At 37.1% G+C, this 26,590-nt stretch overlaps 1 protein-coding gene and 1 long non-coding RNA gene across 10 annotated transcripts; one reads left to right on the top strand and one right to left on the bottom strand.

Moving 5' to 3' along the window:
• Positions 1–1,487: 1,487 nt before the first annotated feature.
• On the bottom strand, positions 1,488–26,180 carry INPP1 (inositol polyphosphate-1-phosphatase). 9 transcript variants are annotated; one of them, XM_077154476.1, is made up of 8 exons: positions 25,821–26,180; positions 25,421–25,472; positions 24,390–24,482; positions 13,565–13,832; positions 11,335–11,395; positions 5,615–5,815; positions 3,810–3,984; positions 1,488–2,237 (listed from the first exon to the last, which is right to left on the bottom strand). In XM_077154476.1, the coding sequence occupies exons 4-8, from the start codon at positions 13,766–13,768 to the stop codon at positions 1,670–1,672; spliced, it is 1,209 nt and encodes a 402-aa protein (XP_077010591.1). In that variant the 5' UTR covers positions 13,769–13,832; positions 24,390–24,482; positions 25,421–25,472; positions 25,821–26,180; the 3' UTR covers positions 1,488–1,669. The 9 variants fall into 9 exon arrangements, with proteins under 9 accessions (XP_077010591.1, XP_077010589.1, XP_077010588.1 ...); XM_077154474.1 differs by lacking the exon at positions 25,821–26,180 and adding an exon at positions 25,699–25,814; XM_077154473.1 differs by lacking the exon at positions 24,390–24,482.
• On the top strand, positions 13,636–26,590 carry LOC143677885 (uncharacterized). The gene is made up of 3 exons (XR_013172967.1): positions 13,636–13,927; positions 25,561–25,722; positions 26,105–26,590. It is a non-coding gene; the product is annotated as an uncharacterized LOC143677885 (long non-coding RNA).

The raw sequence follows: 26,590 nt of genomic DNA, 5'->3' as shown, positions 1-26,590 counted from the left end.
CTGCACTACCTCATTATCAGGGGCTGCTAAGGAAGATAGAAAAAGTAGTCTCTTAAGCCCGCGTCAGAGATCATTCAATATGGAATGCTAATGTGGGATTGAGAATGCCTTCTTGACCAAAAGGGGGGGAAGAAATGGAACAAAGTAAAGTTTCAATGGCTAAGAGATTTCAAATAGTGTCAAGAGGTCATTGTGGAGGTTACTTTTATGCAAACTTTACTAGATGTTGGAGACTACCACGGTAACAACAGTATACCTGAAAACCCTATGAGTGCCCTGGCCTCTATCTATCTAGTCTGTATACAAGTTTTTCTTAGTACATTTATTTTTTCAGAAACTCAGGGCCTCCAAATTGATCCTATGTCAGAAAACCCCTGAAACCCAGAGGTACCAGTCTCTCCAAGAACATCAGCAGGTCTCATTCCTCTACCCCATAAGGGCAACACCCCTTTCCAGTACCAAAAAGTTAAAATGGTCATTGCCTAGATATCCCTGAAGGCAAAGAAAGATCAAATGAAAGGGGGTAGAGTAGCTGAGAAATTAGGATTTAACAAATGACTGTGACTACTGACCCATTATACAGATATTTCTTTTAGGGTCTAGTATTTTAGAAGAGGCAGAAGGAAATATCTGAAGTTGTTGAACTGTAGTCCAGTAGCCTTGATCTTTGATGATAGTTTAGCTATATTAAAGGAAAAAAAGTCTGTTGCCTGTTTGTGTGGATCTCCTTCTGAATGTTTTGTTCTGTTCCACGATAAACAGATCTCTTACAATACTGCACTGTCTTAGTTAACCTACCTCTATTGTAAGTCTTAAAATGGGGGAGAGTGTAATACTAGTGGTCAGTAAGAGGAGGGGTAAGCAGTAGGGGATGTCTGGGATTTTTTTTTTTTTATTTCTTTTTCTAGAGTAATGTAAATGTTCTAAAAATGAATCAACTAAGGGTGATGAATGCACAACTATGTGATGATAATGCAAACTATCCACTTTGGATGGATCGTATGGCATGTGAATATATCTGAATAAAATGAGATTAAACATATGGAATGCTAGTAGATACAAAGGTTTAAAGCCTATCTCTGGATTTTGGTGAAGTATAGTAAATTTGTTAAGCAGAAGCGGAAGCTCATTCTGCCTCACCTACATAAACGGAGTTTGGGGAGCAGGGGCATGCACCAAGCTTTAATTAATAACTATAAGAAGCACAAGAATTTCTTGTTGGAAGTACATGAACTTAGGTAAATTGTACATCAAATTCACAGTTCTAAATATTCTGTTGCAGGGATAAAACTATAGATTTTTCCTTCAAGCCAGGAAATAAAACCCAGCTCTATCTTTGCTCTTTCTAATATTTCATTGGCATTTTATCTATCACTTAGAAGTTTTGAATGGTTTTACTAATTGAGCAGGATTTTCTCCAAAATATTTTATTGAAGGTTTTAAGCAAAACTAATAACACCATTCATGATGAGAATTTCACATATGGATTTAATTCCTCCTTTAGTTTCATTTATTGAAATTAAAATTATTCTAATACATAATGTAAAAATGCTCCTCAAAAGAGGAAGGTGAATGTTAACCATCAATGAAACAACGTTATCTTCAAAAGACAGAGATATGGGAAATATTTTCACAGTTCGGTTACAGTGCATCACAGTCCAGTCTTCGTCTATGTATTTACATCTGCAGGCGCCAGGTTTTGGATGAGGAGGCTCAGGAACATCTCCAGCTGCTTCCTTGATCTGTATGCAATGAGTCCTCCCTTGTTGCACCACCGATCTACTCCAGTAACGTCTTTGTTTTCTGCATGGTATAACAACTGTGGCAAATCAAGCCCCGTATCTGGATTTCTTTCCAAGCATGCTTTTAAATCCACCATTCCCCCACCCATGGACCTCAGTATGGCATGAGCAGCACAAGTGTCCCACTTGAACGTGGTGTCCTCTGAAAAGATATAAATGTCAACAAGACCTTGAACAACACAAAGGCTCTTGTAACCAGCTCCAGCTGCTGGGAATATGCTGCTTCCACACACACGTGACAATGCAGTTTTGATATTTTCCTTTTCACTTGTACTAATGACAGCTGAAAAACAGCGGGGGACTTCGGATTCAGAGTTAGTGTTTTGAGTCAGTCGGCTCGACGTTTCAGTGCCATTTCTTTTAGGGATGGGGAGCTGAAGCGAGTGGATATTGGTCCCCATGTAGGAAAGTCCCCAGTAGCACTGTCCTTTCCACCTGTGAAAGAGTAATTTCAGTTTACGTAGGTAGATTATCACATTTATCTTTCACTACTCATGTTGGTTTAAAACTTATTGAAAGTTCGAAAATCTATAAAATATATATTATTTTTATGTTATATATTTTTATATTATTTACATCATAATGTAAGGAACCTTAACACCATTCAGCCTAAAAATGGATATCGAGTAACTAATTCTTTTCTAAAAGTTACTCATGTGCATGCAGCTGCCTGTGTTGTTGTAGACTCAATATTGTCAAGTTCAAGGCATAATTTTACATCAATCTAGGAAAACACTAAAATATTCATGGCATTTTAGGCCTCCAGGAACACTGCAAAATTTCATTGCCACTTTTGGCTTAACAAGGGAAAAAATGAACAGATAAGGAATAATCTCTTATAATAATTCTTATAGCACTTTTCTCCATTTGGTGACTTATTTTCATTCTCTTACTTACTAGCTCAACTTTTGCCTTCTAAAATATTTTTGGTAACAATGATAATAATAGCACCTATCATTTATCAATGCTTTACTTACTGTAAATTTTGGGCTATTTTTTTATTTACAGACGAAGAAACTGAGGCTTAGAGAAGGTAAATAACTTGTCTAAGACCACCCAGCTCGTCAGTGGTAGACTCTGGAATCTATGCCACTAACTACTTTGCCAACCATCTCTATTTCCAGGTTGTGATTATATCTCACCCAGCCCCACTTCTTTCAGATTTCTTATGACCTTTCAAAGATGATAAAACCCATTTTGGTATGGGAATGGTGAAGGGTAGAGGAAAAAAATGAAAATTCCAGAGGGGCAGCTTATGATTAAACAGCAAACAATTCAGTGAAAATTTACCATCTGATAAAAATGGGAAAATGTGACTTACTACAATTTAAACTGAAACCACAGGAGAAAAGCTGCTTGATTGCATTTGGCCTCTACCGTGCCCTGGAGTCAACCCCAAAGCAGAGGCCATGGATCAGATCCTGGCCTTCCTCCATGCTCCATGCAGGAGGCCCCAGAAAGGGTAGGGAGGGAGAAGGCAGAAGAGGAAGTGATGCTGACAGCACTGATGGCAAGAGATGCCCAATAATCACATTCTAAAGCTAGCCATATCTACTATCTATTCATTGGATAATTTTCACATTTTGTTTTGAATCTCTTCTTTATTTTAAAATTGAACAAAAGTTCATCTGGCTGTGTAGCCATGGCATCTGTTTTGTTTCAAATGTGTTGGAAGACACTGTTACCATTGTTTCATTAATTGGGTTTTGAGTGGATTCTAGAAAACAAGGAATAAGAATGCTGTATTTCAAAGTGCAACACCATGCTTTCTTCAAGATAGTATTTCTTGTAAAAGTTTCAACCAGCATGTGCCTGGCCCCAAATAACATTATGCCAAATCTAGGATTAGAAATAGAAAGAAATTTAATTCCAACATGCAAACTTTCAATGGGAACACTCCAGTGTATCAAATCATGCAAATGTCATGTAGAGTGATAATCCTGAGAATTAATAAAGCTGAAAAAAAGTTCTAAAAACCTTAATATGCCAAAAATATTTATCTTTTACCTGAGGGTGTTTAGGTCTTGTGACACAAATGGTTGATTTATGACTCCAATCAGGGGCAGCCCTGTCTGAATGTCATATACACCAATTAAAATGGTGACACACTGGAGTCCACAGGGGAAGATTCCATGGTTGGGTTTGACATTCGCAGAGCCTTTTATATACTGGTAAGTTGAATCTGAAAGGTGAAGCAAAATTGTTTTGATTCAAGTAAAGACTATTTAGAAGATAATGATGAATATTTCCATAAGCTATGTCCAATGTCATTTCTCTCTTCTACTAACTTGGTAAATAATCAAGTTTTATCTTTGGATCTCACTCATATTGAATTCTGCCTGATCCCTCAAGCTTCACTTTAAAGCTACTTGTGTTTCATTTTCCCAAGTAAAAGGGAACGCTTGAAGGGAGAGGACATGTTTATAGTTCCTGTGCAAGGAATAAGACCTAGCAGAGCGCTTTGCGTATAACAATCACTCAAATATTCACATGTCAAAAGCACTTAAAAATGATTAACTCAGGATAACTCATGGGATTCTTTAGAGCAGTTGCTAATCAAAGGACTAGTGCAACATGTGATGGAAAAGCCTCCTTTCAGGAATCTCTCAGGGGTGAAATTACCTTGCTTGTTGTTGATGGTGTGGTTTGGTCCCGCTAATTAGAAGGAGAAAATAAACAAAAACGGTGGCACAAAACGAATAAGTGAATGGTGCTCCTGTGAAAAAGAAGCCAAGGAGCAAGATTTTCCCTTAAGCAGCGCACATGCCAGCAGCTGACAGCCATCATCCAGTGAGTTAATAAGAAGTTAAGGATGTGCTAGAGTCTGGATAAATGAATAAACTCAGGGTGACTCCAAGAAACAGGAAATTCCTGCATTCAGAAACCATAATTGATGCTGATATACCCTTAAATGATAAAAAGATTTTGGGAAATCTTCTTAGTTCCCATGATATAACCCATGAATGTTATATAATTCTCTGATGACTAAACCCATTTCTATAATGTTGCATTAATATGCTTATAGGATGGGAAAGTTGGGGCTGGGGGGGCTGGTTTACCTGCTCAGCACAATGAATGTTCCCTGTTGTGTTGGGTGGAATTTGCTAGTGAGGTGGGAAAGAATAAATGAGGGGACTTCTTAAAATTAATATCTAGGACTCTGTTAATAGCATCATCATATACTTTTAAAACAATAATTTACAGATTATGGTTCCACCACAAGAATAATGAAAAAAAAAAACAGCAGTGAGGTTTAAACAGAGCTCACAAATGGACTGCTCACGAGTCACATTTAGCTGTGTTTTCTGTTTTACCTCTACAGTGCTTTTGTTTGTGTAACTGAATTCACAGCCAGTGGTTAAAAATTGGAAGATCTCATTTGAAATCTGGATTCTGGTTTCTCTTTAAAAATCTGAAGGCAATCTGCTGGAGCTGTGTATCCTTTAGACAACAGATGTGCTCAATGGGTCACAACTGCTATCATATTGTTCTTCTCTGACTTATTTACCAGTCTGGCCCCTGAAGGCATTTGAATCTGAGACACCTGGGATGCAAAGTCTTTCAAACTTGAATTACTTTAGCTTTGATATGAGCATATTGTATATACATGCACATATAACATAAATATATATAAACACAAACATCTATAACAACACATCATAACACACTTCTCAACTCTTTTAGCATTTTAAATCTTAAAAATTTTTAAAACTACACTCTCAATGATTTTTACTCCTCTAAGGGAAAAAACAAATGAATGAAATTCATAGTAAAAACAAATGAATGAAATCAAATACACTCCCTATACTTACCTATGGGATCCACCCATATTCCCAAAATGTCCTGTGAAATGTTGATCTCTACTGAATCCAGAGTTGGGTCAGCCAAGGAGACATCCTGATGAAGAACCCTGGCCAAGGCTTCAGATGCCAACTTGTTACCATTAAGGACTTTGCTGAGAAGCTCTCCTGTTTCTTCCGCTGTGGAACACAGCCTCAAAGTAATCTTTTCCCCTAGAATAAACCCAAACTAAAAGCAATTACATCTTGAGAGTTTCAGTGAGGAATGAACAAAAGAGAAAGGGGGGAGAAGGAGGAAAGGGAGGGAGAAGAGGAGTGGGAGATTGCAGAGAGCAAAAGCTGTGCACTTAGGTTCGGCGAAGGTAATAAATCCATACTGATAGTTCTAAGATCGAGCTGAGGGCCATAATCACTGGGGGTTTCTCGGACATCCAGTGACCACTCACACACTTAATCTGAATAGCCAGCGATGGGCTCCAAGAATCATTTCTTTTCCCCAGAAAAATGTTCACATGGACACATTTTTTTAATCCATTTTAAGGGGGCTCAATGACCAGTTAGGATCCTCCAAGTCCTGTATACTTGATTGTAAAAATAAATTAAACAAAATAATTACCGTGGCTAAGAGATTTAAAATGGAGTCAGGAAGTCATTCTGGAGGTTACTCCTAAGCAAATCTCAGCCAGATATCACAAACTGCCAAAGTACGCAAGCTGCAAGCAACAATATTCCTCAAAACCCTAAGGACATCTGGATATCATAAACTGCAAAATAAAGAACTCAGTGCTAACTATCTAACCTGAAGGACAGTTGGAGTACCCCAAGTATCCACTAACCACAAACTACTTATCTAATCTTTTTCTTTAAAACCCCTTGCCTGGAGAAAAAAGTATTTGCAAAGTTCCCTTGGTACCTAGGGAGAAAGGAGGAAATATTCAACCTTCCTATCTGGGGAATTCCTGATATTCTTATAAGCATTGGGGACAACCAATTCAATAGACTTAGCCCTCAATCTTGAGGCTTGCCCCTATAAAACTTATTTCTGCAGAGGAGAAACTAAATTTACTTATAATTATGCCCAAGAGTCACCTCCAGAGAACCTCTTTTGTGGCTCAGATGTAGCCTCTCTCTCTAAGCCAACTCGGTAGGTGAACTCACTGCCTTCTCCCCTATGTGGGATATGACTCTCGGGGGTATAAATCTCCCTGGCAATGTGAGACCCGAATCCTGGGGATGAGCTGGGACCCAACATCATGGGATTGAGAAAGCCTTCTTGACCAAAAAGAGGGAAGAGAGAAAGGAGACAAAATAAAGTTTCAGTGGCTGGGAGATTTCAGACAGAATCGAGTACTTATCCTAGAGGTTATATTATGCATCATATGGATATCCCTTTTTAGTTTATGGTGCACTAGAGTAGTTGGAGGGAAGTACCTGAAACTGTTGAACTGTGCTCCAGCAGCTTTGATTCTTGAAGATGATTCTATAACTATATAGCTTTTACAATGTGACTGTGATTGTGAAAATCTTGTGTCTGATGCCCCTTTTATCCAGGGTATGGACAGATAAGTAAAAATAATATGGATAAAATTAAATAAAATAATGGGGGGGATTAAAGGTAAAAACTGGGTAGATTGCAATACTGGTGGTCAATGAGAGGGAGAGGTAAGGGGTATGGGATGTATGAGTTTTTTCTTTTTTTCTCTTTTTCTGGAGTGATGCAAATGTTCTAAAAACGATCATGGTGATGCATACACAACTATGTGATGATTTTGAGCCACTGATTGTATAGTTTGGTTGGATTGTATGTGTGTGAAGATTTCTCAACAAAAATATTTTTAAAACAAAACAAAACCAAAAAAAAACCTTTCCTGAAAATGACAAGGCAAGACATGATTTGGGTTACTACCTGAATCTGTGCAAACCAAATTGTAATTCTAAGACCCCCAAAATGTCTTTGTTGGCTTGCAGCTTAATTTGTTACTTTTCGGTTGGCATGCTCAATCTTATTTTTCCCCTTTTGACTTTTAATACACTTAAGTCACACAGTTCATGTCTGAATATGTCTTTGATAAGAACAAAGTTTTACTCCGTACACTAAGCACTTCTACTCACTCCTCATATGATACTGCTTTAACTAAAAATTGTTTATGCCCAGTAAGGTAAAATAAGATGAAGTATACTAATCTTTAAATGTAGTACAAATGTACTAATCTAAAAGGCTACAAATAGCTCTCCTCTGGGAAACCTAGCTGAGAACCAGAGACTTAAGCAAAATGGCATCTCCAAATGAAAACAAATGTTACCAAGTCTAGGTGCTTAATGCATCACTTTGCTTTTATTCTGAATTAATGCTTTTACTTAACATTTATCATGTCTTGTAATTATTTTTAGGAAGTTTTACTGAGATATATTAACATATCAAGCAATCCACATAGTATACAATCAGTGGTTCACTGTGCCATCACATAGTTGTGCATTCATCACCTACAGTCAATTTGGGAACATTTTCATTACTCCAAAACACAAAGAAGAAAACCTCAAACATCTCATATCCCTTATCCTCCATTATCATTGACCCTTTTACTCATCACTTTTTAAATGCTTCCTATACTCTTGGTTAATCTGATTTTCGTTCTCCAGCAGAAGGGCAAAGCTTGCCAAAACAAACAAGCAAATTAATAGCAGCAAGAAGTGAAGCAATGGAAAAAACAGAAAATTTAAAGAAAACATTTTTTTAACAACATTTTGTCTTTTAGGTATATGGAATAATACTTATAGCCACTCCAGCCATTCCAAGTAGGTTCAAGAACCAGCAGCATCTGCATCAACCGGGCGCTTGTGAAAAATTCAGAGCCTCAGGTCCCACCCCCAACCTACTGAAATTTCACAAGATCCCCAGGAGATTCATATGTTCATTTAAGCTTGAGAAGCACAGCATGAAACAATTATTATAACCATGATTCTGAATCAGCTAGAAACATTCAATTAACTTTAGGACAGTTAAAGTTGGGGATAACAATGCTAACAACTGCCCCTTACTGGGCACCTACTCTTTGCTCAGTAAGCATTATGGGTTCATTCAAAAGAGCAAATCGCATCACACCACTCTTTTGCTTAAAATTCTCCAGTGATTTCCTACCACCCTTAGAGGAAAGTCAAAGCTTCTTCCGAAAGCCTATAGAATATTCTAGGTCTGCTCCTGCCTGCACTCACCTCAGCAACCAGGGTCCCTCCCTTCACTCTCAATAAAGTAAACCCATTCTCTCAGAGTGACCAAAGGGACCAACTTCAGTTCTCAAGAAAAGGTATGCGGAAAGCCTTTTGCCCATATAGTTTTAGAAAGAATGAAGTATTAAAAATAACCATTTATGACTGTGATTAAAACGAGGGGCACGTTGAAGCTGTAAATGGTGGTGGACTGCTATATAACTATGCACATGTTTGTTCGGATGGCTGTCCCATATTTTGTATATCGGTATAAAAATTCTATAAATTATCTTAACAGAGTAAATATTCTGTATGAAGTTTCACTTCTAGGTTGCGTGGCTTCTGTCTTGGAAATTTAGACAATTAGATTTGGCGCTTGTTGCCTCTAACAATCAGCATTAGGGTTTTTCCTTGGTGTCAGTAGGAAGACTTCACTTTCATAACATACTATTTTTGATACTTTCTTTAAAGACACTTCATTAAAGTTTCTCTTATGAGATATCTGCCTGGGAGCTGGGAGGCTAAGGTGTACAGGTTCTCGCTCTTCATGGATTTTAACTGTGTGACCTTTGGCAAGTCACTTAACCTCTCTGTGCCTCACAGTTTCCCTCTCTTGTAAAACAGGAGTAATACCTACCTCACAGGGTTGTTACGAGATTAATTATAATGTCTGTAAAGCATTTAAAGTTCTTGAAGAAGGTGCTATATAAATACAGAATAATATCTATTAAAGTTGGTTTATTTGTGAAAAAGAATAACCATTTATGATGTCATCAGACACAGGAAATTTTAACAGAATTTCTTATGAGCCAATTTCAGAGTTTTTTTTTTCACCTTAGGGAGTTTAAATGAGATTTCTCTCTCTTCTTATTTAGTGTGGTAGAATTAAATACATCTTAAAACAAAGTCTGTAAAGGAAACAAAGTTTTTCAGACTTATCCCAGAAATCAGGTTTGTTTTTTCTATTGGTAAATACAGAAATTTAATTATTTATTAAAAGAAAATTATTTAAAATTCACTATTTTAATCTTCTACCATTAAACAAAGAAAAAACCCCAACAAGCTAAAAAAAGTATTTCTCTGAAAAGAATCAGAATCAAGATTTTGATATTTTTCTCTGTATAACAGGGAGAACATGAGGTCCATCAAAGAATAACGTGGCCCATGGGAAACTAATAAGACAAAATTTAGTGCCAAAGGAACCTTTAAGTTAGGTCAACTCCCTTTTCAGAGGTTCTGCAACCCCAGAGAAGTGATGAGGTAATTTGTTTGAGATCACATGGCAATTTAGGGCCAAGACCTGTCCTCTACATTCTTAGTCAAGATTCATGGAACCCAAGGGTCCATGAATGGGTTTGAACCTTGCACTTGATGTTGTCTGTACAATTGTGTAGAGGTGTATTTTTCTGTGGACATTGATAACTTCCATGAGATACTCAAAGGGCCATGTAACTTTCCCAATAACAAAAATATGTTATTGAGTGACATCATCAACATGGTGATATAAGACATGAAAAAACCTCCCCAGAGGTCCAACAAATAAAAGGACAAATCTCACTTGCTTAGAACTCTAGAGGATAGCAGAGACTGGAGGTGGATTCCACAAATGCTAAATCAAAGAAAAATGAAAATGTCAGCTTGAAGCTGCCATCCCGGATCTCTCAGTTCACTTCCTCTCCCTCACTCAGTCTGGGGCAGCTTAGAGGCAGCAGCACAGATCCCTTGCATCCTCCCACCAGAGACAGCAGCAATAGAAGCCCCAGCATATCCAGGCACAAGGACTACATAGACACCTGGATGGAACACAAGGCGCTGAGGAGTGCCACATACAAAAGGATGGCTGGGGGGAGGGGAGAGACCGCAGTAAAACTGTAACTGCAAAGTGCTACGCTCATTCAATCCAGTTTCTGTTGACTGAGCCACCTGAATGCAAAACAGATACCCACCTTTCTGGATGGACCCCAACTGGTTCCCCAAGGCAGGATGCTCTAATGGAGAAGAAACTGGAAGCAAAGGAGCCTCAAAAAGGAAATTTGAAATTTGCTCTATAATTACTTGTTAGCCTATACTTTGAAATTTATTACTTTTCTGCATAAATGTTATACTTCACAATAAGAAATATTTAAGAAAATAGTACAATTACAAAAAAGCACTATCATCAGTTGTTACAAATATTCCGCATCAATGCCAGGTGTTGGTATTGGGGTGGTGTATGGGAATCCTGTATTTTATGCATGATTCTGTAAACCTACAACTTCTCTGTTAAATTTTTTTTAAACATGAATTATAAAAATGCTACTGCTTTATATCTGTCTTAAATAAATATATGTGGACTTTCTAAATTATACTAAGGTACCACATCTGTTTAATTCAAATGGTGTGATATTCTGAAGTAGAGATTCACTAAAGCTTAATTCACAAGTATGTTGTTTACACTTAAATGTTTCCAAATATCCATTTATTTCATGGTGAAAGTTGGAGATTAGAATTAAGTTACAGAAACACATTAAGATTCTTATACTCACCCAAATCATTAGTAAATTCATTGGATTCTTCTCCAGAAATATTTTTTCCCAAGCCTGGAAACTGAATGATTCAAAATATGACAAAAACAATAAGAATAACACCTGTCCAATTCTAAAACAAATTTCCATTTCAAATTAAATAGCACAATTATATTTAAAATTCAGAAATTTATAAGTGGAAATCAATCCAAGTATAAAAACAAAGTGAGCCTGGCTCAGTGCCTGGTTTTCTATTATTTTTCTGCTGCTTTGCCCTTTTGGAAAGTCCAAATCATGGAGGAGGTCTGGTTTATAGAAGCACTTCTAGAAACTTCATCCTTCTACTTAGGGGCCTTTGTTCTAGGGTGATTGCAATTGGTTACTTTAATTGTTGTTCTTAAAAATCACCCTGGTAGATTAGGAGTTTATATGGTTGTCCAGCACCTAAAATTATTACTTGAGGCTCGAAGGAAGTGACTGGAAGATAAGTAAGATTTTGTTTTCTTACGGGTGTGTTTGCAACTCCTGTCAGAGGTGTCATTAGCTTTCAAGCTAGGAGAATGTGGTCATATAGGAAAAAAAGAAGATAATATTGTAATTTTCCACGTAATTTATGCATCAATAAAGAGGGAATAAATGGAGCCAGGTAAGAATCTTCTCTCACTTCTGACTGTAAAGCTTCCAGATACATTTGCTTCTGATCTTTTCTATAGTAAAGATAAGTTTTCTCAAAATTTATGCTGAATTATGATATGCTGATGTTCTTGGTAACAAAGGCAAGGGGAAAATGCTTCAACTATTTTAGCTCAGTCATTTGTAGATGGTGAATAGCTTTAATAGTGTCTACAACTACATGTTATTGTTTTCTCATTGATAGAACAATTTAAATCAGCAAAGGCTGGCAACCTGTCTTTCATCAAGGGCTGAAGCTTAGTCTCTCTCCCCAGCTTACCTAAAGATCTGTTTCTGAAGCTACAGGACATAAGGCACATGAAACAAAGATATTTTATATAGCCAAAAGTGAATACTACTTATTTGTTCAAAAACCTCTACATATATCTCATGAATGAACAGTTGCCTAAACTTGTTATAATGCTTTGGAACAAATATTAGCCTCTAAAAATTAATGTTGGTACATTCCTAATCTAGTTGATCAACCATCTCTTGCACCTATCTTGATCAGTGACAAACAAAAATAATCTAGCCTTGTGTAGTTTACTGGAGTCAGATATTATACAACATGAAAAAGCGTAGTTTGTTGAGATTTCAAGGGGTCATTTATTGTCTCCTGCCTGTGGTCAAGACTTCACTTAAATAATTTAAAAAATTCGCAATTTAAAAAAAATTTCATAGAAACTATTCCGATATTTTATAATGTTGTCATAAAGTTCTATCTTCTACAAGCTTAAAAAATATGTAATATTAGATACTCATATCAAGCAATGATATTATAAAAAGCACAGAATATAGAACCAGTTTGCTGTGTCCAAAAACTGGCCCTGCCATTCACTTCTCCTGTAACCTCTGGCAAGTTACTTAACCTCGCTGTACCTTGCTTCTCTCATCCATTACCGCGGCATAATAGTTCCCCAGACAGGTCAAAATATACAGAATTGCAATCATTATTAGTTATAAAAAATGTTTTTCTATTGGAATAAAGGAGGACTTTTCAAAAGTCTTCAGGAACAGCCCACAACTGAGACAACCATTCGATAAACGATTAAGTAAAAAAGGTGGGACTAAACATATCAAATTAAAAAAAAAAAGATTATAAAACAGTACGTGCACATTTCTGTTGAAATACATTTATATGCTGTGAACAAGTATATACATGGAAGGAAAACATTCCAACATGTAACAAAATATAGCCAAGGTTTTCTCTAGTAATGGATTAGGGTGCTTATTTTCCAGAGAATCTATGTTATTTTTTAAAATATGTCATTAGTAAATAAAAGTTCTATAAAAAAAGGTTATTTCTAGGTGTTAGAATTAAGCATGATTTTAATTTTATTTGCTTTCCTGTATTTTCAAAATCCTCTGCAATGAATACTTTATTAATATTGTAAACAAAGAGAAACAAGGTGGATCCTCCCCCCAAAAAAACAAGGTGGGAAATGTAAAAGATGCTTATTCAAATCCAAGATGCTTATTTTCTGAGATGGGGGAAAAATAAATAAAAAGCATTCCTGTGATGGGGGAAAAACCACAGGGGCAAATATTTTGCAACTGCCTTGGCTGTGACCTTTCTTACCCTGGTCTCCATATACTGTTTTATAACTTCCTGTACCAGTACATCAGCCAGGGTCTTGAAGTCAACTGCAAACTTCTTGTTCTTTTCTCCCTCTTTCTTCTCTTCTATCAGCAGCTGGAAGAGAGCTTCCTGCTGTCTGCATGCCCGGGCGATGTTGGCAGCTTTCTCAGAGACACAGAGCAGCGCCCGGAGGATATCTGACATTTCAGAACCTTGCTTTTCAGATGCAGCTTCTGGTGGAATCTGCACCTACCCTCTGGGCTGTCAGCTGAAAGAGAACGAGAATGTGAAAGAGAAAGCAGTTCAGAGAGTGATGTCAGGAGGCCTCCGGCTGTACGAACAACCCATCTGGCAGTCAATCAGGTCAGCAAGGCTGAAGCGCTATTATATATCATATTCACATCCTCAGTATGAAAGTAAGATTATAGGTCTAACCTAAAACTTGGAACTTTAAAAAAAAAATTACTTGAAATAATATTTGCAGTTCAAAAAATGCATTCTGCAGAAATTCAATCCTCAGTGAAAGAAAAATTTTTGAATGAGATTCTACTTTTATATTTATAAATTCCTAGAAGGACAAGCAGGTAGGTACACAGTAGGCAAATGTTTGAAACAGCCTGAGAATTATCTTATAAATTAATGTAGTGGCAGCATGGAATTAATGCTCTTTCTTTCACCCTTTGTGGGTGGAAGGAGGAAGAATGGGAAAGAATTTATTCTGTCAGTTCCACGGCCACTTTCTAGAAGTACTAAGCACCATGATGTTCCCTGCAAAAAGCTCTGAGGCCACTCTTGGTCTATGTAACACAAGCCAATCTCCTAGCCAAGTTTTATTTTTGCCCGTGTGCATGTGTGTGTTTGTTTGTTTGAATTGAAAAAGATTCCATCTATTTGTGCTATTCTTCTACTGAGGAAGCCAAAGTTTAAATAGTAAAATGAAATAAAACATGTAACATGTTGGAACTTGTAAACTTCTGGCTCCTAAAAGTGATATGCTACTCATACCTTGATATACTTGTTGGGTCTGTCTTACAATTGGGAGGAAAACACTTCTCACTTTTTAATAGTAGCTACCTTTTGTTGAAAATGTTAATAATTTCTATCATTATTGTGAGAATTACTGTGAGGGTTTATTTGCCTTGTTTCACACAGTCAAGGAAAGTGAAGCCTAGAAAGGTTAAATAACTTCTTCAGGGTTACACAAGACCAAAAACGGTAGGAATTGGAAGTGGTCGTATATAGAAGTCTGTGCCCTCTACTATCATAACAATTTCCTTCGATAAAAATGTTTCCTCAATGGATTCTAGGAAGCTGGGAATTAATACAACTATTAAAATGTCAATATAAACGAGTTATTGTGAATTGACATGGTTTGGCTCAAGCAAGTTAGCTAAAAATTATGCTGCCTTCTTATTAAGATTATGGGCCAACCACCACAAGAAAATATGTCCAACTTAAGCAGTAATAAAAGAAGAGTGAATAAAAACAATGAGGCATTCTCTTTTACTATTATAGAGGCAAAGCTGTTTTCAAAATAACATTCATTCTTGGAGAAGTTGTGGTCAAACAGGCACTCAAATGGCTAATGGGCTTGCAAACTTGGACATTTTCAGAGGGCAATCTGGCAAAACATATGAAGATCCCTACAGCTGTCACTACTTGTTTAGCCAGTAAGTCTAGTCTTTCCTTAATCTTTGTTAAGGAAATCAGAGTTGAGTTCAAATATTTCTGTACAAGGAAGATTAATGTTATTTACAGTAACAAAAAGTTGAAAATAATCTTAAACATTGGTAAAATATAAGATACAGTCATTAAAATCTTGTTTCTGAAGAACAGTTAATATGAAAATATATTAATGCTATAATTATAAGTGGAATAATGAATGATGATTATAGGCATAGTAGGATAGTATGTTACATATGCTATGTACAAAGAGAGAGACACAGAGAGAGAGAGATATTAATTCAAAGAGTAGTAAGAAGTACTTTACTAGTAGTTATCATTGAATGGTAGAACTATAGATGACTTTTTAAAATTATTCTTTACAAATCTTGAACAGTAAATATATAGTGCTTTTATAATACAAAATGACATTTTAAAATATAGAGGCAATTAAATATGAAAGTACAAGAATTCTTCAACTTCTGGAGGCAATTGTCCAAACAATAGGATGAGTCCTCTAATTTCAGCTTGCAATTTCATTTCTCCAGCCATCCTATTGAACCTGGCATTTCATTTGCCTTTCCCCAAGGCCTAGCTGGGGAAAAAAATTTTCCCATACTCCCTAAAAAAAAATTCTCCCATAGCTATTGTCACCTCCTTTCAAGATTTTCTAATTAATTTGGATCTCTTCTCTTCTAGCTGAACAGGGCATTTCTTCCAAATGAACCGAACAACCATCCTTTCTGTGCTTCTTTCTAAGCTGCTTCCTTATCTGTCTCTCTCTGTCCTCAATCCAAGTCATGCAGGCAGGCCACAAAGCCTGAGGGGAGCACTGGACTACTCATCATCACCTTGAATCACTCAACTTTATATAATTTATCTCTGGCTATATCTAATACAGAATAAAAGGAAGTCTTTTTTCAGTTTTATCAGCAGCTCTTATTAACACATATGGAAGTTATCTTTCAGATAACTTTAAATGCAAATTTACATTCATTATTTGACCTAAATTATGTATTAATTAATTAATTTAGTAATTAGTATTACTTAAACATTTTAAATACTTTAAGTGAAAATTACTGTAAGCTCATGATTAGAACAGCTATGACTTTTACTATAATTTAATAGTCTTGGAAATGTAAGAATTTCCTTTTGATCAGTATTTCTCAGTGTGTGTTCTGAGAACCACCTGTACCAAAATTAGTCAAGGTGCCTATCAAACAGACAGATTCCTGGATTCTACCTCAACTCAGTGAGTCAGAATTTCTGGGGCGGGGCCCAGGATTCTCCATTTTAATAAGCCTCTTGGGTGACTCTGTAAATACTGAAACTTAATATTTACTTCCCTCAAGCCTGCATATTCTTCTTTATCACTATGTTGGAAATTTCATGGAGGCTGGTACTGGGTGGCAGGAATCTTGGTGGAGCCATGTAAGTACAATGATTTTGTTATCAGTTGTCCGTGTGCAGAGATAGGCCAAAGTTAAAATAATAATAACTAACATTTATTAGATGCTACTATATGCCCAGGCATCCTTCTTAAGTTTCCACACATATTAACTCATTATTCAAATCTCATACAATAACCTTATTCAATCCTCATGTAATAACTTATTTGGTTATAGATATTTCTTTGGTTAACAGATATTAAAAGTTCTAGTAATAATTTCTTTGGCTAATAGATATTTCATGCTTAATATCTATTTTCTCTTCTAAAAGAGAGAGGCCTTGCTAATCTTAGCAAAAGTCAGCAAAACCTATTCTTTTGTTTTTGTTTTCTTGCCAAATAGTAAAAATGGGATAGAGTTCTTTTCCCTATTTATACATTTAATTTAATTTTATTATTTAATTTTAAAATTGTTTTTCATTTTTATTACACATGCATTTACACATTTAATTCTATGAGGCAATCTTCCCAACGAGGAGCTGCTCCCTTTATAAGCCAAATCATTAATGATATAGTGAACATTGAAATAACCACTCATAAACTATGCTGACAACCTATTTCATGTCACAAGAGTAAACATAAAGTTTAAAGGAATTACATAATACATTCCTCACCATCTCAGGTCAAATGTATATTTATAAATTAAAATAGGATTGTGTCACAATGCCAGATAGAACCAGAGTCTCTAGCTTTTGTGGGATTTGTATTTTTAGTTGGAGAAATATTAAAATTTTGAAGTGGGGCGGTGCTGTGGTAGCTCAGTGGCAGAATTCTTGCCTGCCATGCTGGAGACCCAGGTTCGATTCCCAGTGACTGTCCATATAAAAAAAAAAATTGAAGTGGTCAATGTGATGGTTAATTTCACCTGTCAATTTGGCTAGGGTATAGTATCCAGTTGTTTGGTCAAGCATAGTTCTGCTTGTTACTATAGGGTATTTCATAGATGGGATTTGCATATATAATCAGTTTATAGATTCCAAAACTGTGTCATTCTCACTATACTATTTATCACATCTGAAATATGTGTAAATTATTCTTATATTATTTTCAAACCTCTGAAATCTGATGAGTCAGTAGAACAGTCAAAGTAAATTTGAGTTTTTGTCTTTGTAGAGATCTAAAATAAGATTGTAGGTTGCATCTATAATTAGTTGATTACATCTACAAGCAATAAAGGAGATTGTCTTAAGCAATGTGAGGAGTCTCCTCATCTAATCAGTTGGAGATCTTAAAATCCAGAACTGAGGATTTCAGAAGTCAGAAGAATTACTGCCTCAATTTCAGCATTGGCTACTGAAAGAATTTCCAGCCAGTCAGCTTCCCCTGGGGAATTTGGACTAAGGACTTTACCACTACTTTTGTCAGAGTTTCCAGCTTACAGCCTGTCCTACAGAGTTCAGACTTGCCAGCCTGCACAGTTACATGAACCAATTCCTTATAATAAAAAATATACATATATTTATACTAACCTGGACTTTACCTGCAAACCCACATCTCTACAAAGACAAAAACTCAAATTTACTTTGACTGTTCTACTGACTTATCAGATATCAGAGGTTTGAAAATAATATAAGAATAATTTACACATATTTCAGATGTGATAAATAGTATAGTGAGAATGACATAGTTTTGGAGGCAGGTAGACCTAAGTTCAAAACTTGACTCTGCTACTAACTAGCTGTGAGGCATCAGGTAATTTACCCTCTCTGAGCTTCTCTCCTCATCTGCAATATGAAGATCATTCTTACTTTGAAAGAAGTATGATCCAGCAAAATATTTCTGGGAAAGGACCCAGCACAGAGCCTTGCACATCATAGGTTATAAGTGACAGCTGTTACTGTTCAACAGAACTTCACAGAAACCACGGTCACATGTCCTTGCTTGAGAAAATAAGAGGTTGCCAATTTTATATGGGTTGCTGAAAACTTTTCTGAAAATATACTAACCCTTTAAGTCCCAAAGCCTAGGAACTACTTGTAATTCTATGAATGACACAGAATAAAGTTCCTTTATGCGGGTCTGATATGATTGCTTCAGTTTCTGGGCATCTGGTTGGAAAATTTAGCTACTAGGGAATATGAGACTACTCTGGCTTAATGGCAGATGATCTATAGATGAGAGGGCCACTGTTTTGTCAAGACAGATAACTTGTCAGGATATCTTATATTCTATGGCCGAGGGAGTCTGCTCTTGTGTGCAGGGTCTGGCCATGCACTTGTACTGTCCCCAGCGACAGAAGTGCGATGACATAAAAGCCTCAACAACACTGAATTGCTCTCCAATGAATAGGCAAATGAGTCAAATAATTTCCCTTGACATTCCCTTCTTCCTGCAGATAACCCATTACTTCTACAGAGCCCACATTTTTGCCCATTATACATCGACCCTACCTTCCACCCCTCCATTCATATCATGAATTCTGTCTTTCATGCAACTTCCAAGAATGGAAATTTGAAGCTATTGTGTGATGGCCTTGACAGAAGGCTACTGCTTTTGGAGGAAAGAACCTGGCTTCCGTGAAGTGCTTAGGAGTTTATAAGGTGTTTGTGGTGACCTCTCTAAGGGGAGTAGTAGGCCAGGAGTCTCCCTTGGTGGACACTTGCTCATGCCAAGGAGGTGGGGAAGGGTCCATTTAGTTCGCATGGCTGTTGAATGGGAAACACAGATCTCATTCTTCTTTCCCTTTGCTCCATGCTTAGGGCTGTTTCAGGTAGTAGTTTGGAGGCTGCCTGATCTACTTGGCCCTAGCAGGAGGGGCAGGGGATGAGAAGTGGACCCACACAGAGCCAGGAAAAGGGGTTCTCAATTGGTGCAGCTACTGGGGCAACCAGGCATGCTAATACACACATTTCTAGCAGCAGCCTCCTCTTATAGTCCTGTGAAATGCTCACCTGCCTACCTGGTTACCATGGCTGGAGGCAAACTGTACTACAAGCATTACTAGGGCTTTGTGAGACTACCTCTTAGCTCACTGGAAACAAAACTGTCCTTCCAGTATATAAACATTGTTCAGATTTTCAGATATTTGGCTATCAAACACTTCTTGGAACCGTGTACCCCTTTGGGGTTATTTTACTTTGATGTATCTGATATTACTTTTGTCACTGCATAGGCTTGGATTAGGTTTAGCCTTTTAGTAGCTGATTTTCAGCTCTGAGCAAACCATAAATTTGCACATGCTGTTCCCTCTGGTTGGCATGCCCTTCTTCTCCTGCTTCTCTACCTAATGCCTAATCACCCTCTCAGAAGTAGTTCAAAACCTGAACAGGTCCTTCATAAAAGAGGATCTCCTTATGGCCAATAAATATATGGAAAGATACTATACCTCATTTAGTAATCAGGAAAATGCAACTTAAAATCACAACAGGATACTACCACACATATCGTGGAATAAATAAAATTTTAAAAACTGGAAATGTCTAGTTTTGGGGAGGATATGGAGCAATGAAAACTCTTATGCACTGCTGGTATAAGTGAAAATTGGTGTAACCACTTTGGAAAACTAAAGTTGAACATAAGTAGTGATCCAGCAATTTCACATGTAGACATAGACCCAACAGAAATTCATGCATATATGCACTACAAGACAAGCACAAGAATGTTTATTGAGCAGCATTATTTATAATATCTTAACACTGGAAATAACCATCAAGTAACCATTAATAATTAAGTTGAGTGACTTGTGGCATAGCCACACAACAAAATACTATACAGAAGTGAAAATTAAGGAACTACTACTACAGGCAATAGCATGGACCTCACAAAAACATACTGAAGGAAGTCAGATGCAAAAAATATGTACTGTGCAGTTTAATTTATATGAAGTTGAAAATAGACAAAATTAGCTTACGGTGTTAGAAGTCCTAATGGTGGTTACCATTGAGGAAGGAGGGGGTATTGTGGTGGGGCATGTGGGAGGCATTTAGGTGCTGGTTATGTTCTTGATCTGAGTGATGGTTACATCGGTGAGTTGACTGCAAATTCATTGAGTTGTACACTTAGGATCTGCATACTGTTTGTATGCATTTCTATTCCAAGAAAAGGTTTTTTTAAAAAATGGGGGGGGTGGGTGGGTGGCAGCAGCATGGAGAATCAGTTCAAGTACTGGCTTCTCCAGGAGAATCATTCCTGACCTTTCCTTCATCTTAGGCACCTGGGCCATGGGAGAATGGAGGCAGGTAATTCTCTACTCTCCAACACACAGTACCTAGGATTACTTGTCTGTGCTCTGTCTGGTACAAGATTTAAATGTGTGGTTTTGTTATGACTTTAATGCATACCTTGGAGGTGTTCAATAAATGTTGGCTGATGAATTTCCTCTTAGCTTTGTAAATAAAGAATTCATCCTTTTCAGGGTGTTAATTGTACTTGGATTTTATCAGCATTACCCAGGTGTCTTTAGATACACACGCTTATATTTATTTATATAAAAGTCTACATATATTCCGCATTCGTTTATAAAAACAAGCCAAAACTGTATTTGGATGACTAGCAACTGAATGACGTTTTTTGAGCACCAAATGAGAATCTATTATACTCACTCATCTAACGGTCCTACCTATCCTTGACAAGATTTAGTCCCTTAAATTACCAAAAATAATAGGCTTAATTTGGTTTTGTTAGAAAAGACAAAGTACGGGGACATGTAAATCCACCTATTTAACCTTAACATTTCCCCCTCCCTTTTCCCTAACCTTTAAATAGTATTGGCATACTATGCCTGTCATTTCTAAGCAGTTCAGTGTACCTAACCCTGGCTCTTTTGAGGTTACCAATGGACAACACTAGCCTGCAGTTTTGCTCTTTGATGCTGCTCAAAATAAGGTACCAGTCTCTCCAAAAACATGAGCCAGTCTCATTTCTCTATCCCATAAGTTAACATGCCTTCCAGCATGAAGAAGCTAAAATGGTCATTGCCCAGATATCCCTGAAGATGGAGAGAATGATCAAATTAGAGGGTGGAGGCAAACTGAGAAATGAGGATTTAACAACTAACTGTGACTACTGACTCATTATATAGATTTTTTTTTTAGTGTCTAGTGTTTTAGAAGGGAATATATGTAATTGTTGAACTATAATTCAGTAGCCCTGATCTTTGGTAATAATTTTAACTATACTGCAAAAAAAAAAAAAGGCAGTTGCCCCTGTTTGTATGGATTTACTTTTTTGGATGTTTTGCTTGGTTCCAATGAGATATATATATATATCTGTCAATACTACACTGTCTTAGTTAACCTACCTCTATTGTGAATCTAAAAATTGGGCTAAGCACAATACCAGTGGTCAATAAGAGGGACGGGTAAAAAGTATGGGATGTTAAAGCACATACTTTAATATTTTTGTACTGTATGTTTATATATGGTAGTTTGTGTGTAGATTGAGGGGTTAATGGACATTACAGTAATGGCCTAAAGCTGGTACCTAAACCATGCCTTGGGGCACCGTGTAATCTCTCCAATAGGCTGTAAATTCCTTTAGAGCAGGATACACATTTTTTCCATCTCCCCCTGAAACACAGTAGGAGTTCTGTAAGTTGTTTGACTGACTTTTCATTCCATTAGCGATAAACATGCTTAAAAGGATTTTTCTTGCACCAAAATCAATCTGTAAAGGATTATTCATTATGCAAAATTTAGGATTATAATTGTTAGGAAATAACATGATGTAGATCTAAAACCATATTTGAAGGACCTCTTTATAGGACTTTCTGGAAGATGGTTATCAATAATTAATTCTGCAATAATAAAGTACACAGTGTAATAAATATTTCCTGAATGTTATAGTAAGAAAGCAGAGGTCATAGGTCATACTATGTATTATTTGTTAGATTAGGCCTAGTACAAGTTTCTTAGCATTCAATTTAGTTCTACTTTGTAGAATTAAATGTTGATTTGTTTCAAATATTTACAAAATGTTGAAAATACAGTACAGAATACTGGATATAGCATTTGCCTTAAAAGGAACATGAACTGGTAAATTATGTATAGTATATTTCACTTTAAAAGTTCAAAGTATTAAAAAGATATAAATGGCTCATTAAAGTCAGACCCATATATAAATACATTAAATGTTCTTGTACTCTTGCTGAACTTGCAACAACAGATCAATGACTCAGCTGGTTAATATTTATCTTCTTGATTTAATTTATATTTCCCCATTCTTTGCTATTTACAAGGTTTATACTCAGCCAAATTTAAAAATAGGCTTTCATTATTCTAGCTCAAACTGGAATTATATGGGATTCTTGTAAATGCCCAGAAATTAAGTAGAGAGGTTTTCTAGCACTTGGAAAAATCAAATCCTCATTTAAAAAGCTGCTGAAAAATTATGGCATCAGTTTAACTAAGTAAGGTCTTCCTTATAGTGTTTTGGTCTTTGGAATTTAACTCCTTTGACATTAATTATAACTCATAATTGGGAGAAACCTACGATTGTCACTCTGTAAAGAAAAGAGGCAAATTTAAGTATCTATTTGTAAAGTTAGCAAATATTTAAATTAATTTAAACTTGGATAATTAACTTCGAAGATTTCTCATGTTCAGGGAATTAAAAATTAAAGCAAGCAAGCAAACAGCAACCAAAAAAAAAAGAAAGAAGGAACAAAAGGAAGGGAAGGGAGGGAAATAAACTGGGATACTTTTCATTCAGATAATTCATCTTGATGACTTCTTCTAAACTCTATAAATAGAGTTTAATAATCTATTTTATTAATTTGTTTTTATATATAATTGCCCATGTTTTATGCCCAAATAAAGTTTCTTTTTCAGATGGGGCTGGGGAGTCATTTTAATAAAAGCTCTAAAGAAGATATTAAAATTTGAAAGCTTGCCTTCTTTATATTTAAATCTGGAACACAGAAGGGGTTACATGAAAGAGAAATTATCAGGCACAAATATTTTCCTGTGGTTTGCTACTTGTCACAGTAATCTTCTTAAAAATCCATTAATAAAGTGCTCTATACATTAAAGAACTTTTTTATCTTTGCATACCACGTATGAAATTTAACAGTTTGACTATTTGAAGGCTTGACTAGAAAAGGATAAAAAAGTTTCAGGTTTCTAAAATGGGTGAAATCATTGTATTAGTGAAACCACAGATCCCATTTAAAAACATTTTATGTACAGGAATCCTAATAATTTATTTCAGCTTATCATCCCAGCATCCATTATTCACCACATGTGTTTCCCAAACTTGCCTATATTTTGCCCCCCCCCCCCCCCCCCCCTTTTTAAGTATCTTCTTTCCCTTACAAATTCTGATTCAGGAAGTACAAACCTGCAACCTGGGTATCTTTTTAGCCACTATCACCCACCCCCACCTCTCTACACTTGTCCACCACCCTAGGTAATTTTTATAACCAAGAGAGTCTGGAAAACACGACACTATGCTAATAATGGGAGATGGGAAGCAAAGTGCTGTCTGAAGTGTAAACCAAGCAAAACATTAGTTTAGAGAGTTTACTACCTTCTTTAGAAGACTCAAAGTATTTTAGCAAGGGCATTTATAAGGGTTCACAACTGAAAAAGTTTTCATATACAGCATCTTTCTTAGCATCTCATATATGTCATCTTTAGTAAATAAAAAAACTTGTTTTTACTTAATCACTTTACATAATATAATAATATTAGGAAATTAATAAGACAAAGTAGAATAAGATACATTTTCTAATTGTTAGAGACAGAAATAAAAAGTGGAAAAACATACATAATGTATTACCTTTATAACTTTTGTTTCATAGGTCTTATAATTTAAAAAGTATACATTTTTACATTTTTTCAAGTCTTCTCCAAGTATAGCCACAATTTAAATCTGTAATAAGATATTTCACATTAAATGGCATGAATTCAAGATGCAAAATCCAAGTTATATGTTAGTCCAAAAGCTTGAAAAGAAAAGGTAGCCTGCTGTAAGCCAAAGTGTAACTTTTTGCATCTTATATAATCCTCTTCGTAACTAAAAACCTCAAAAGTAATAAAAATTGACAAAAACTAAAAAATATAAAGTAGGTGCTAAATAAGAATGTAGAGATCTGTGTTTTAAAAATTTCACTACACCAATGCTTTTTGTTTTCTCCCTTATATTCCCTATTTTAAAAAGGTGTAAATGAGGTCATTTAGATAATTCATCTGTCAATAGTAATTTAGAAGATTTTTTTTCATCATTAGACTATTATGCGACTAAGCAGGACTGATTGCTTATGAACTTTGATTTCGAAGTTAAGAATCAAACAAAAGGGTCAAAGAATGTTTTACTCAACATATAGGATGCACTTCAGTGGTCTTGCCATAAAGCCTTATTACACTGTTCTTCTGACGTGACTAACCATTCATAGTGGGCAAAATTCTGCTTAATCAACGGCTTAAAATTAGCTTTAAAACCAGATATCTCCAAAACAGACAGCTTGATTGCGTTTTTCTACGAATGTCTGCTAATCTAAGGGTTTTCTTCCATGCTCTTTTGGTCTATCAGTACACATGATTTGTTCAAACCTATGTTAACCTACGTTATTTTTTTCCACCTATTACTTTGTCCACGCCAACTAACTCTGCACATCTCACAAAACTGCATTTCAAAATGCAGTGGATTAAATGCAAGGAGGTAAAGACTTTTAAATACAGTCCCATCATGCCTATTTCACAGGCATCTATAGGTCACCAGTAGCAGCCGGCAGCTTATCGACACTTCCCATCATCTCTCAAAGCAAACCCCGCGCGCGGTCAAGGGGCACTGACAGCTACGCCACCTACCTGTTGAAACAGGGCCACCGCTCTCGACAGCTGCCAGATCAGCTTCTTCGACCTAGAAATGTTAGTGATCGAATTAAAAAGAAAAAGTTGTTTTCTAATCTTTCTTCTCGCCGCTCATTTCTTTGGGGTCATTTCTGCAGAGCCTAGGAAGCCCAGGACCGGAGAGGCGATGCCGCGGTGGGGAGGGCCGGGCTGGCCGGAGCCTGGCTGCAGCGGACGGAGGTCATCACAGGCCGAGGTGGTGCGACAAGGAGCCCTCCCGGACCAGATTTACTCACCTACTCCTCCGGAGAGGCAATGGGGTGCGTGCAGCTTACCCAGTCGGGTGACCCAGTTCCGAGGAGGAGGGAGGTAGTGACGAGGGGTTGGGGAGTGGCGCGTAAAGAGGAAAACGTATTACCTAAGCCGGGGATGCAGAGAAGGAGGCTGCAGCCTTTCCCTTAAGAAACGGAAGAGGCGGAGGAGAGAGGGAGGAGGAGGAAAATGCAGCGGAGGAGGAGGTGGTCGGAGCGCGGGAGGCTAGAAAAGGGGTGTCAGGCGTCTCGCTGCGGCTCAGAGGGCGAGGGGCGGGGAGGACGACAGAGGTCATCAGAGGGGAAGGCGAAGCCAAGTGCGCGGCGCAGCCTCGCGGGGCTCTAGTTCACCGACTTTAGTGCCCGCCGCCGCCCCCTCGTTTCCCCCCAGGTTCCAGGCGTGGAAGCGCGCGGTGGGGCCTCGAGGCCGCCAGGGCAGGCGAGGGCATCCCACGCCAGCAGGAGCCCGGCAACTGCGACGTCACAAATGGAGCGTGATGATTCAGAGGGGAGTGCCAGGAAGAAAAGGGCTCCAGGGTCACCTAATCCACTGTTTTTGTTCTTTTTTTGTAGCTGCCCACTAATTCGCTGTTTTGAAATATTCCTCTCCCTTCTTCCGGACTCTTTTCGGGGATTAAGGGTTTGACAGGTTGGCAGTTGCAAAAATGGACTTCTTCCCAGAGGCAATGGGGTTCCATTGTTCTCAAAGAATGCCAAATGTTGGAGGATCTTCAGACCATAAGTGTCTTCTGGGTGCTTGTCTTACAAGGTATGGGTCTAGGACCACCTTGACCGGAAGCACATTATTGGTAGGGGACGCCTCTTTCTTCAATCCTGTAAATGGTGGTTCTCAAAATAAATTAAGGATAGTTTTGAA

Source organism: Tamandua tetradactyla, chromosome 3 (genome assembly GCF_023851605.1).
Source record: "Tamandua tetradactyla isolate mTamTet1 chromosome 3, mTamTet1.pri, whole genome shotgun sequence".
Lineage (NCBI taxonomy): Eukaryota > Metazoa > Chordata > Mammalia > Pilosa > Myrmecophagidae > Tamandua > Tamandua tetradactyla.
The sequence above is the reverse complement of the archived record's forward strand: the minus strand, read 5'-3'. Positions and strand labels throughout refer to the sequence as shown.